We start from the raw sequence: 13,676 nt of genomic DNA, 5'->3' as shown, positions 1-13,676 counted from the left end.
AACAATAAGCCAACATATGTTTGCATTACCAAAAAAAAAATTTTTTTAGCCTGCACAATGTGACAATACAAATCTGCTGTGAATGGTGCTGCTTTCATTCCATACTCGGCTGTGTGCCCATACAGCAGTCACCACCACATATGGGGTATCGGTACTCGGGAGAAATTGGGCATCAAACTTTGCAGAGCATTTCATTATTTAATGCATTAGGAGAGTGTCATTTTTGGCCTAAATGAATGTATTTTCCAAAAAATTACGTTGCACTTCTATTTTGTTTTAGCCCATGTGAAACACTTAAAGGGGTAATAGACTTAAAAGAAGTTGTTTTCATACATTGAGGGGTGTAGTTTCTATAGTGCTGTAATTTATGGGGTTTTACTATTATTTAAGCCTTTAAAGTCACTTCAAAGCTGAGTCTCTCAAAATGTGAATTTTGTTGATTTTCACGAAAATCAAAAAATAATTGCAGCTAAAGTTCTAAGCCTCATAGCATCCTAGAAAAATAAGAGGACACATAAAATATTATTCCAGCATAAAGCAGACATTCCGGAAATGTTAGTTATCAAGGTTTTATCAAGGCAGTATGGCAGTACAGGCGGTCCCCTACTTAAGAACACTCGACTTACATACGACCCCTAGTTACAAACGGACCACTGCATATTGGTAATTTATTGTACTTTAGTCCAAGGCTACAATAATCAGCTGTAACAGTTATCACAGGTGTCTGTAATGAAGTTTTATTGTTAATATTGATTCTTATGACAACCCAACATTTTTAAAATCCAATTGTCACAGAGACCAAAAAAGTTCTGGGTGGGATTGTAATATACAGTTCCGACTTACATACAAATTCAACTTAAGAACAAACCTACAGACTCTATCTTGTATGTAACCCGGGGACCGCCTGTATATGGGGATTTTGTTCACCATCTATCACAATGGGGTTCATTTACTAAGGGTCCGCGGACCACAGTATCATCAGAATATCCAACGATTTCTGATGTGCGCCGCAATTACAAGGGCTTTCATGCAACAGAAATTGGGGGCGGGCCGTTGGACGATCCGACGCATTCGGCCTAAGCGCAGGATTTAACATTCAAATTTGTGTCGCAAGCCAAGAACTTACATGCACCGGGAAGAAGTAGGTGAACTCCGGCGGACCAGAGCGGGATATCGGGCGCATGATCTACGTGGATCGCGGCACATCTTCTAGGGCAAGTTGCTACCGCCCTTCAACAGGTGCTTGACTCTCCACCTCAGCATCAGGCGCCTGTGACTACTCCTGCGGCATTTCCAGCGTCTGCCCCGCGACTTCTCCTGTCATCCTGGCTTGTCCACCGGCACCAGAGCCTAGGCTAAGACTTTATTTGCCTGATAAACACGATGGCGATCCCAAACTGTGCATAAGTACTATTACACAGGGTTCGCAGCATATAGAGTTAATGCCATCTCAGTTTGTCACCGAGCGATCCAAGGTGGCATTCATCCTCAGTATCCTCTCTGGGAAGGCCCTGGCCTGGGCTACTCTGTGGGACAGAAACGATCCAGTTACGGCTACCCATGCTACTTTTCTGGCTGAGTTCCTGTCCCTCTTTAAGGAACCTGCATGAGCCTCCTCAGCAGAAACAGCGCTACTGAACCTACGCCAAGGAGACTCATCTGTAGGTGAATACGATGTCAAGTTCCGCACATCGGCTCCTGAACTCTCCTGGAACGACACGGCCTTATCTGCGACTTTTAAAAAAGGACTGTCCTCACGGGTCGAAGATGCATTAGCTGCTCGTGATCTGCCAGCTAATCTGAGTGGTCTCGTCTCCCTGGCCACTCGGATAGATGTGCGGTTCTTGGAACGAGCTGAAGAGTTGCGTAACGAGCAACCTCTAGTCCGTCTTCCACGTCTGTCTTGGTTGGCTCCGATTTTTCAAAAGCCGCCCCAGCCTCCGGTCGCACAGTCTGCAGTAGAACCTATGCAGGTTGACAGAGCCGGACTCACGCCTGGGGAACATTCCAGGAGTTTTCAAGAAAACCTCTGTCTGTACTGTGCCAGTTCCAAGCACCTCATGGGGACTTGTCCAGTCCGTCCCCAACGTCCAGGTAACGCCAGCATCTAGGGCTTCTGGGAGAAGCGTCCTTAGGTGTGAATTCATGGCTGACTGTTCCAGTACTTCTCAGTGTCGGTACCAGCGCTCCTGTGCAAGTTTCGGCATTCCACGGGGAACTTTGCGGATGCCGCTCTGGTCTCCCAGCATCACATTCTGGTGGTTCCCCTCAAGTCAACCATAGTTATTTTCTCAGTAACGGGACAGCTTCTTTCCAAACAGATCCGGTCCGAATACCGCACAAAATCTATCCGTCTTCAAGTTGGAGTCCTACACCAAGAAAGAAACTGGCCTACTATGTCCTGCCTCACTCCACATCAGCTCTTGGTGAGAAGACTGGTGAGATCCTGCGTTGTGGCCCTGAATGCCAATCTCGATGCATGATGGCACAACTGCCGGTTCTAAACTCTTCTGTGTCTTTCAAGTCTCTGGAGAGTCTGCCAGCTTGTTACCTGGACTTTGCGGATGTTTTTTCTAAGAAACAAGCTGAGACTTTGCCACCGCATCATCCCTATAATTGCCCTGTGGATCTCCTTCCGGGTGCCACTCTTCCCAGAAGTCGTGTTTATCCTCTTTCTATTCCCGAGACGGCTGCCATGTCTGAGTACATCAAGGAGAACCTGCAAAGGAGTTTCATACGTAAGTCCTCCTCTCTTGCTGGCGCAGGTTTCTTCTGTGTCACCAAGAAGGACAGCTCCTTATGTCCCTGCATAGACTATCAGGGGCTGAACAAGATCACGGTTAAAAAACGCTACCCCCTGCCGTTGATTACAGAACTCTTAGGGTGTTCTCCAAGCTTGATCTCCGTGGTGCTTACAATCTTATCCGGATCCGCAAAAGTGAAGCGGGGAAGGTGGCATGTAATACCCGTGATGGGAACTTTGAATATTTAGTAATACCCTTTAGACTGTGTAATGCCCTGTGCTGTTTTTCAGGAGTTTGTTAATGACATTTTTCGGGACCTTCTCTATAAGTGTGTTGTGGTCTACCTAGATGACATCTTGGAGTACTCTCCAGACCTTGAGTCCCACCAGACACACGTACGTCAAGTTCTTGGTCGACTTTGTGCCAATCATCTCTATGCCAATCTGGAAAAATGTCAGTTTTGCCAGCATAGCCTTCCATTCCTCGGTTACATAATTTACGACAGAGGTCTCCAGATGGATCCCGCAAAACTATCTGCAGTTCTTCAGTGGCCACGGCCAGAAGGCCTACAAGCCATACAGAGGTTCCTAGGTTTCGCAAACTATTACCGGCAGTTTATTCCGCATTTCTCCACTCTGGTGTCTCTGATCGTGGCACTAACCAAGAAGGGTGCCAATCCATGTGCCTGGTCTTGTGCTGCTGAAGAGGAGGGTGCTCAAGTAAGTGTGTACCCTCACCACAAGAACTTACTGAACCTCCAAACAGCCCATCGCCTGAATCCCAGGCAAGTCATTGTTTTTCTCTCACTTTGACCTGCTGATTCATTTTTGTCCAGTTGACAAGAATGTCAAGGCTGAAGCACTGTCCTGTGTTTCGTATGTTTTAGAGTAACCGGCTCCTCGGCACATAATTTCTCCTGACCAGCTTATTCTTGCAACTCCGGTGGATTTTCGGCAGCTACCTCATGGCAAGACATATGTTAGACCAGCCCTCTGGAAGAGGATTCTGTCTTGGGGACATTCTTCTTGTGTGGCTGGGCACCCAGGGGTGCAATGCTCTGTGGCCCTCATCTCCCGCAACTATTAGTGGCCAGACCTGGTCAAAGATGTTCAGGAGTTTGTGGGATCCTGCTCCTCCTGTGCCCTCAACAAAGCCTCTTGTCTCAAATCGGCTGAACTGTTACTTCCGTTGCCGATACCCAGTCGCCCATGGTCTCGTGCGGCAATGGACTTTGTCACCGATCTGTCTGTCTCCTTGGGCAGTACTGTCATCTGGGTGGTGACGGACCGGTTTTCCAAAATGTCCCATTTTGTTCTCCATGGCTTGCCAGTTTGTTTTTCAAACATACCTCCCGGCTGCATGGTCTTCCGCTACACATCGTGTCCGATCGAGGAGTCTAATTTGTGTCCAAATTCTGGCATTCCTTGTGTAACCAGCTGCAAGTCAACCTTGACTTTTCTTCTGCCTACCACCCTCAGTCGAATGGTCAAGTGGTAAGTGAACCAGACTTTGGGCTGTCACCTTTGCCACTTCGTCTCAGCCCGTCAAGACAACTGGAATGACCTACTACCTTGGGCTGAGTTCTCCTACAATTCCCTGAACTACTGGCTCAGCTCTGTTCTTTGTAGTCTACGGACGTATTCTTCGCCCTCCTCTTCTGCTGTCTACTTCCTCTGATGCCCCTGTGGTAGAGGATCTGGTGCAAGACCTTAAGTCCATTTGGGACCGGACCTGCCAGTCCCTTCTACGAGCCACCAAGACCCAGGCTGATAAGAAACGTCATGCTCCTTCTGTATTCTCTCCTGGTGACATATCCTCCAGATATGTCCGGCTTAAGGTACCGAGCTACAACCTTGGTCCCCGGTTCCTTGGTCCCTTTGAGGTAATCAAGCGCATCAATCAAGTGGCCTACAAACTCTGCCTTCCTCCAGCACTGCACATCCCAAACTCCTTCCATGTCTCTATCTTGAAGCCAGTCATCTTGAACCACTTCTCCTAGCAATCCCCTCCTCCTGCTTCTGAGGCTGATTCCCCGGATGTCTATGAGGTTAAGGAGGTTCTGGACATGAAGATTGTGAGGGGTAAACGGTTATTTCTTGTAGACAGGAAGGGGCTCGGGCCGAGAGATCCTGGAAGCCCGAAGAGAACATTTTCGATCAGACTCTCCTACAGAGGTTTTTTGGGACCAAAAAGAAGAGGGGAGGCCGAAGGGGGGTACAGTCATGGGCACCTCCATGATGCATGTCGCGGATTGCAGGTGCACCCATGCCCCTCTCCGAGGCACCGGCCCCACTCCCCCAGACTTACCTCTCCATGTTCCTACTAGGACGCACGCGCGGCAGTACTCTGGGATTTCAAGGGCCAGTGCATAGGTGATTGGCGCTGGTGTGCATTTAATCCGGCAGCTCCCATCATTCCCCGCCATATCTTCAAGCAATTCCTGTGAAGAGAAAGCTAACCTGTGTCTCCAGCATACCCTGTGTTCCAGTTCCTCCTCCTGTGTTTCTGACGCAAGTCCTAGTGTTTCTTCCTGCGTTGTTCTCCCGCCGTCACCCCGTGTTCGGACTGTCCCCTGTACTGCTACCTCGGGCCATCACCGCGGGTTAATCGCATCTGTGGAACGTTGTACCCCGCCGCAGCAAGACCATCCCGCTTTGCGGCAGGCTCTGGTGAATACAAGGTGCCACTTAGACTCCCATCCCAGGTGTCGGCTAGTACCATCTCCCGCGGTGGTCTAGAGGGTCCACAGACTCAGAACCCTGACAGATACTCTTTCTCGCTCTTCATCTTAAGCCCGGCGTTGCCTTTCCCTAAGCTTGACACACTGGGATTACCCAGAAAAGAAACTTATAATTAGCAGTTTGGGGATAAGATGGCCGGCGCTCCGGACTGCCAGTTATGCACGTCTCCACACCTCCCTCTCGCATTCTGGGAGATCTCGTCCCTGCGCTGCTATTTATAAGTTTATTTTCTGGGTGATCTTGGCGTGTCAAGCTTAGTGAAGGACAGCGCGGGAATCAAGTTGAAGAGGAGCAGGAGTGAATATCTTTATCTGGTTTTTTGTTTTTTAAGTGGTTTATTTGCTTTAACAGCTACGTGATGGAGCGTTAAGAGGTTGGGGTACGGTCACTGCTAGCACTCCGCTTTGTGCTTGTAAATGCAGTGCTAGCGGTACGTATGACTGTAGCCTTAAACAGATGTCTGGACAAATACATTAATAGCAAAGTATGTATTTTTGTTTAATGGATACATTTTACGGTTCAGTTTTTTAAAAAAATGATGCCTTGTTTCTGTAAGTGTCAGCTAATTTCTATCTTTTATTATTGTCCTGCATTTTTGTTATTTCTACTTTCCACTCACATAATGGAAGGTCTAAAGGAAGATATAGAAACAGATACTAACGGACACCATTGCAAGTCCATTAAAGGGGTTTTCCCACGCACAAAAGTTAAGATAGGATAGGACCTAACTTCTCAGTGAGTGTCACCAACCAACACAAAAATTTGAAAAAAAATGTGACGCTAGCGCACAGGGGGCAGGACTCGGGCTGATAACCCGATCGCATGCGTTTCTCTGGAAACGCATATGCAATTGGCCCAAGCCCCGCCTCCTGTGCACTAGTGTCACGTTATGAACGCGACGCTAGCGGAGTGTGTGAGCGCGCCCTCACACTTTTCTCCCCAACATTTTTTGAGGTGCGTTTTCAAAGTGGTTGCGTTTTTGAAAACACCAGTATTTGTGGTCTGTGTTTTGAAAGCAGGTGATTACATGCACGTGCAGCACAGCTGCCTGCAATAACTGCACATCAAGCAGCGCATTTTTAAAAAAAAGGCAAACGCAAGTCGACATCTTAAAAACGCATACGTAAAAACGCCTGCCTTTCCAATGTGGTCGAAATCGCAGCAGAAACGTGACAAAAACGTCACGTGTATCACCGGCCGTAGGTTTTTTTTTTTAAGGAATTAGGATTCCGCACTCAGTTCTGAACTAGTGAAATGCACACATCACATTTTTGGTGTTGGTTTTATAAAACCGCATGAGAAAACCCGGGTGTATAGTCCCAGCCTTTACAGCCTGCCAGGACAAAGCGAACTTTGTCTGCTGCACCGAGACGTGCGTCCCGCATGCTGTAGGAGCCAGGTCTATATGTTAACCCTATAGCGAGCGGCTGCGCACCTGACTGCATTGTCTGCACGAGAGAACGACGAGTCACAGGCAGTGAAGAGGTTAACCTTCGCGCCAGTAAAAAACCCGCCAGAAGTGCAGAGAACCCATTGTTCTATCACGTCATCGCCAGGCCCCGCCCTCTCGTGTGCGCGGTGACGTCGTGCGCGCCACTAGAAGGCTGTTGTCGGTGAGAAGTGAGTGAGGAGCAGCAGTAGCACCGGGCGGGAAGTGGAAGAACCGGCAGCAGAGGCAGGTAACGGCCGCGGGCCTCTATGGCGCTGCTTTAGCAGGGTGGAGCCGGCTGAGGGATGGTGGTGCGTCCTCGGGCTGCGGGGAGAGGGTGAGGTGTGCAGGGATGTGCGGACCCGGTGTGCACCGAATGTGCGAGAATGCGGTGGTAGGCAAGATGGCGGAGGCGGCTGTGTGACCCCTGTGTGTGTGCATGGGATATGCGGACGGGGAGTCCTGGGCCCTCCATGTGCAGCGCTTTGTGTGCCTCCATGTGCAGGGCTCAGGCTGCCTTCTCATGACCGGCCACACTGTGGTGATGGCGCTGTACAGTAAGGATAGTCTGCACGGAGTATAGGAGGACCACTACTGCTAGTAGCTGTGGGATCAGGAGGCTCCTCTGTTATTAGTCCCGGGCTGCTTAGTGTCTCCCTGTAGAGTAGGCAGCATCAGGACACAGGATGTGGGGGTCCTAGGATTTGGTTCCTTGTCTCGGGCAGTGTTCACATGATGGAATGCGGTAGCACTGCACAGCTGATCCTTGCACTATGCGGTCTGCATTACTGTGCACCCTCTTGTTCTCAGTCAGATTGTAGGGGCTCTATTGTGGCTGACGACTCTGCGACGCTGTAGTTGGGAAATGGGGCTCTGATGCCCATAATTAGTACGTAATAGCTTATGTGCTGAGTAAATTGGCTAAATGTGATTATCTGCATGGAATCGCATCATGTGAACATGGCTATGGGGTGGATTCACATGTTGCAGGGGTTGCGCTGATTGTTCTCTCCGCCTCTGTGGATGAATGGATGTGATTCTGCGCTGTGTGAATGGAGCCCGGGCAGGACTACTGATGACCTCTCCATCCAGCTGTAGGCGCGCCATGCTGGGCGGTGTAGTGAGCTGGCGTGGCCGCCGGAGGGGGCTCGTCCTCTCCCTGTTTCTGTGTATCGTGCATGTACTAAAAAAGCTCTATGTATTTCGCACACAGGACGGCGCTAAGGTGACCACATATAGATATTAGATGCAGGCCAGTCTGGAGCAGCAGGTAGTAACAGTCCATTACTCTGATTTGTATTGTCTTACAGCTCTGTATAAGTCATGTATCCCGGGGGCGGTGCTCTCTCCTCCCGCCCGCCTGCACGGGGCTGTCCCTGTTCCCGCTCCTATCGGCGGCCGTGTTCTCGCCGGCGCGCGCTCCCGCCGCTGGGACCGGCCACTGCGCATGCTCCGGAGCTGGGAGGGGCCGCAACTGCACCAGGGCCTAGAGAGTGATCGCGATTGGAGCAGCGTATGTACCGCGCGCTGCACTCACCGGGGAGAGGGAGGGGCGAGGTGTCCCGGATGCGCTGTAACGTTATGGCCGTTATATCCTCCTATAGTGCGCACATAGATCGCTGTATATGTAGCTGATGCCAGAAGAGCAGGGAATCAATCATGTCGGCCGATGCTGTACCCACATCCATGCTTGTCTACAGCAGTCTGTATAAGGCTCCATTCATATTTGGCTTTATTCTGTTGCTCATAATGAAGATTACAAGTTATTTTACATAATTGCTATAAAATGTTTGATGTTTTGGGGATCAGATATTGGTTTATTGCTGGGCAGTTAATATCACATCAGTGGAGGCAGTCAGCTATTTGCATCGATCCTTTTGGGAGTGGGTGGTAGGGAAGATCTTCCCCCATTCACAATTGAATGTTAGGGGGCTGCATTCCCACTTGTGTTCAGATTTCCATTTAAGGTCTATTGCCCACGAGTGAGTTTAAAACTGATAAATAACAATCACTTTCCTATTGATTTTTAATAGACTTGCTGTATTGGTATTTGTTTTTACCTCTTCTGTTAGACCTTGTGTTATTTAAGCAGGAAGTTGGATTAAAAAATTGGTATCTATAAAATGGAAAGTAGCAGAAAGCAAAGTATCAGTTCAACTTGTTCCATTAAAATTTCATTAGACTATGGGTGGGCATGGCCTCACTATAACGCCTAGTGACTGACCTCCACCCATGTGATGTTGATGCCCCGATAATGGTGTACACACATTCTGCAATTTAACAGCCTAGATTGTTACTTTGTTGATCAGATTAGCAGCACTGGTCTTATGTACATGCTAAGAGTTTGTGGCGCGAGCTCAGCCTGAATCATGGCTTCTGTTTAATCATTTTGTGGGGTGTTATTGAGCAGACTGGGAAGATTACTCCCTTTTATTTGATTAAGGCTTTGTTCACAAGTGCATCAAAGGCTGCTGTATGAACCACAGTCACAAATGGAGACACGCAGTTCTGTATCTTTCAGTAAATTGTCCTACAAGATAAAGCATAACAGATCTGAGGATATCAGCCAGGTTTGCTTTGTGTAGTGGATGCTTCATGACTTTTATTCTGGTGGAACAGTTACAGCCTAGATGCAGATGTGACTTGGCCCTGTATATTCAGCTCTGTATAGTTGGAGCACTGCATGATGGGCATTTGATTTTTGCCACAAATATTTGGTTTAATCAGACTGTTCCTAAATGCATGAGAAATGTGTAATGTTTTCTGTACAATATTATGCATGAATTTTCTAACTCTGTGGCATTTTTAAGTATCCCTACTTTTTTTTCGATTTTACAGAAAATGGGGAAGAAGCAGAATGGAAAGGGCAAGAAAGTAGAAGAGGCAGAACCCGAAGAGTTTGTGGTAGAAAAGGTTCTGGACAGGCGTGTTGTGAATGGGAAGGTTGAATATTACCTAAAGTGGAAAGGGTTTACAGAGTAAGTGTTTTCTTTTTTTTTTTTTTTTTTTTTTAAATTCCCCCTCACTTGCCAAACATATTGTCTCCATTTACTGTAGTATCTTTATGCTGGTGAAGGTAGTTAGGACTTATTTGTTATACACCACTGTCTTATTGGTGTACAGTCTTCTATACTTGTGACTTGCATTTTGTGTGCACAATTGGAAGACTGAGGTCCCTTTAAAAAAAAAAAAAAAAAAAAAAAATTCAGTGCACATTTTTGCATCAGTTTAATTTTAACCCATTGTCTAGTTTTCACGAAGGGCTCTCTGGTTTAAAACAATAGCTATTTGTGAAGCCCTTGCTGGCTTGTGAATAGCTGTCCCTTTTTTGGGACTAGGCACCCTGGGGATGATGGATTTTAACAAATGTGAGGCCTGGAATTGGCAGCTAAAAAGGCTTGCACCTTGAATTGCTGTTCTTGAGCACTTTTTTGAGTTGACCTTACTGGTAGTCTCCCAATAAATGTAACTTGTTGCCACTAAATGTACATTTGCAGCAGGAACTGAAATGTATCAATTGTGCATGCATTCTTGTCAAACTTGAATGCAGCAATGTTTGAGTTGGGGGGGGGGGGGGGGTGCTATAACTAGGCTTCTGTCACTTGGAATTCTTGTTAGAAAGACAAGTTTTAACATTCTGGATTGTGACGCCACTAGTAGCTTTTCTGCATAAGCTCTGGAATCTACTCCAGTTGGCAGAAGTCTGTGGAAGTAAATGGGGTGTTGAGGGGGTGGGGCAGTATACTAGCCACTGGAACAATGGCTACCACACAGCCCCATTTCACGTTTGTGTGCCTGAACACTTATGATTAAGAGTTCTAGACTTTCTATGGGTATCACAGAGCTGATATGGTCATAGTTTGACTTCAGGAGACTCAATCTGGATCTGTACTTCAGCATTAGCACCCTAAATTTACATGTAACTTGTTTTTACAGTGCCGACAACACTTGGGAACCAGAAGAGAACTTGGATTGTCCAGAATTAATTGAAGCTTTTCTCAACTCTCAGAAGGCTGGCAAAGAGAAACCTGATGGTGCCAAGCGCAAATCTATTTCTGACAGTGAATCTGAAGACAGCAAGGCAAAGAAGAAACGTGAATCGGTAAGGCTACAAAATTTAAACTATAAGCCTCCATGTTTAGTATCCCGTAGAAACTTGGCTTGGATTTTCCAGCATGATGAACCAGGGACTCGTAATCTTAGATCCTGGCTGCATGACAATGGTAATCGTAGATGCACCCCTTGCCCTGGAGACCTGACTCATTTGCATATATTTTTAAGTTGCACTTAAAGGAAACCTACCACATGATATGATATGATAGATGTAAGATGGAAATACCAAGCACCAGCTCAGGTGTGCCGGAGCTTATTTTTGTTAGTGTCTTAAACCGCTGCATCGTGGTTTAAAACACTTTTTAATCTTTATAGCCAAAGCGGCTTCGGCGCACCAAGCGCGTGACTGTGCATGCGGCTCTCCTTCACTTCCTTTGTAGATGACAATATAAAATTACCAAAGACACAGTACCTGGAACTATGTTTGTGTCCTATGATTATCACGCTTGACTTTGAAGGCAGCTTTCCTTTAAGTAAAACTGCTTCAAACATTCATGTCTGAGGAAAGTATCAGCACTTGCATTTAGAGTTGTGTACAATGTTTTTTTTTTTTTTCTTCTTCTTAGGCTGACAAGCCAAGAGGTTTTTCTAGAGCATTAGAACCAGAGAGAATAATTGGAGCTACAGACAGCAGTGGGGAGCTGATGTTCCTTATGAAATGGTGAGTAGTATTGCAGTTCTATTTTATCATGGGGAAATGAAAGTCTTGTCTATTCTACTAGATTAGAGTTTAAAGGAAACCTACCACTTGTAGTGGCAGGTTTCCCATGGCAAGACCGAGCACCAGCTCAGGGTGAGCTGGTGCCGGAGCTTATTTTAGTTAGTGTTTTAAACCGCAGTATCGCGGTTTAAAACACTTTTTAAACGTTGTAGCCGGCGCAGGCAGGTACGCGCTCGGCGCTTACCGTGCACGCGGCTACATAGGAAGTGAATGAGAGCCGCGTGCACGGTAAGCGCCGAGCGCGTACCTGCCTGCGCCGGCTACAACGTTTAAAAAGTGTTTTAAACCGCAATACCGCGGTTTAAAACACTAACTAAAATAAGCTCCGGCACCAGCTCACCCTGAGCTGGTGCCTGATATTGCCATCGGAAACCTGCCACTACAAGTGGTAGGTTTCCTTTAATAACACCAAAGGTCCATACTATGCTATGATCCTTATTGATCAAAGGAAGCCTAAATACTAACTTTGAAATTCCACAACTGCTGTCAGGAAAAAAAACATAGAACAGAGTTCCATCATAAGAATCTAGTTTCTCATGACTTGACAATTTTTTTTTTTTCCTTGTTGGTTTCACTCATGAGAACATCTTGTGTCCTTTTCTTGAAGTGTCCCTCTGAGACAGGTGTCAAAGGTCTCTGCACTGTCAATACATTTCCAATCTTATTATGATCTTTGGGTCCTCACATTTTAAAGGAACTTTGACACTTTACTCCATTAAATTACTACATCTCTGGTATGATATATATTTGATAATTTACCTAGGATGAGGCAAGTTTGCAGGTGTTGTATCAATTCAGGCCTCCGTCTTCAGTTGTATGGGACCTAGACGTGCTACTGGTTCCATGTTTTAAGATTAAAATCTCATAAATCGGTTGGTCCACCTGTTTGAATTTGCAATGTAAACAATATTTACATTTTTGGTTATGTTAAACTTTTTTTTTCTCCTTACAGGAAGGATTCAGATGAAGCCGACCTGGTGCCAGCAAAAGAGGCAAATGTGAAATGTCCGCAAGTTGTAATTGCGTTTTATGAAGAGAGATTAACATGGCACTCGTGTCCAGAAGATGAAGCACAGTAAACTCATTTGCTATTGATGGGTAGACTTTTTTTATTTTTGGCCACCTGAACCATAAGGTTACTTATTTAGGTTTCTCTGAATAAAATGCACCAGTTAATTGGCAAAATGTGGTCCAACAAAATGTTCCTGGCCTTTGATACATAACTGTATTTGCCCTGTCCAGGCCTTTTTTTATGAGTTTTCAATCTACTGAAGTCCGAGCATCTATAATACAGACTTGCAAGTGTTTTGTAGCCTTCAGTTGATGTGCATGTTAATGCTTTAGCCCAATCTTTATCATAGGTTATTAGCTCCAGATCTCGCTTCAGTGGAAGTGCTCTGGAGATCTTTGTAGTAAGTGGAATGTTACCTGACTGTATATTGTTTACTTCAATGTAAATACTGGTGAGCAGTGTTCAATAAATAGTTTTATATTCTCAAGTCTGGCTCTATTTACACTTTTTTTTTAATTATAAAAATTTACAAGTTCATCACCCCATGTGCCCTGTCCCCCTCCTGCATCTTTACACTAAAGAGCACTGCTACAAATTTAACACATCTGAGTCTTCACCACATTCTGCTTACTGTAGCTGTAAGTCCTATGTCTAAATCATGTTCAACATTAATTTGTGGGCACTTGGTGCCCATCCTTGTCATATTTTGTCCTCATGGAAATGTATCATCATGGTCCATTGTTTACTGGGTTTTCTAAATTCTGATCTTGTCACTGTATATAATGGTATGTGGTCACTGCTGGTATGTCTCGTAGACCGTACACTAGTTTTACAAGATATGGGAGTCACAATTTTTAATGTTCCTTATACAGAATCTGCCTGGTGCATTTGCTGTACTCATTGCAAGGTTCTTTGT

The 13,676-nt window shown here is 46.1% G+C and overlaps 1 protein-coding gene across 7 annotated transcripts; it reads left to right on the top strand.

Moving 5' to 3' along the window:
- The first annotated feature begins 7,008 nt into the window (after positions 1-7,008).
- Positions 7,009-13,247, top strand: CBX3 (chromobox 3). Of its 7 annotated transcripts, none has more exons than XM_072153745.1 (6): positions 7,013-7,160; positions 8,128-8,184; positions 9,753-9,892; positions 10,851-11,016; positions 11,594-11,688; positions 12,701-13,247. In XM_072153745.1, exons 2-6 carry the CDS (start codon positions 8,161-8,163, stop codon positions 12,825-12,827), a joined length of 552 nt encoding a protein of 183 aa, XP_072009846.1. In that variant the 5' UTR covers positions 7,013-7,160; positions 8,128-8,160; the 3' UTR covers positions 12,828-13,247. The 7 variants fall into 7 exon arrangements, with proteins under 7 accessions (XP_072009848.1, XP_072009847.1, XP_072009846.1 ...); XM_072153743.1 differs by having other exon boundaries at positions 7,013-7,164; XM_072153747.1 differs by lacking the exon at positions 8,128-8,184 and having other exon boundaries at positions 7,009-7,160.
- Positions 13,248-13,676: the final 429 nt, after the last annotated feature.

Source organism: Engystomops pustulosus, chromosome 5 (assembly GCF_040894005.1).
Source record: "Engystomops pustulosus chromosome 5, aEngPut4.maternal, whole genome shotgun sequence".
In the NCBI taxonomy this organism is placed as follows: domain Eukaryota; kingdom Metazoa; phylum Chordata; class Amphibia; order Anura; family Leptodactylidae; genus Engystomops; species Engystomops pustulosus.
Note: the sequence above shows the minus strand (reverse complement) of the source record. Positions and strands in the feature narration are given on the sequence as shown.

Bases quoted from the DNA above. Each gene is read 5' to 3' on its own strand.
- CBX3 (XM_072153740.1), top strand. From the start codon at position 8,549: ATGCCAGAAGAGCAGGGAATCAATCATGTCGGCCGATGCTGTACCCAC. The intron at 8,621-9,752 runs GTATAAGGCTCC...TCGATTTTACAG, and splicing joins ATGCTTGTCTACAGCAGTCT to AAAATGGGGAAGAAGCAGAA. The intron at 11,689-12,700 runs GTGAGTAGTATT...TTCTCCTTACAG, and splicing joins CTGATGTTCCTTATGAAATG to GAAGGATTCAGATGAAGCCG.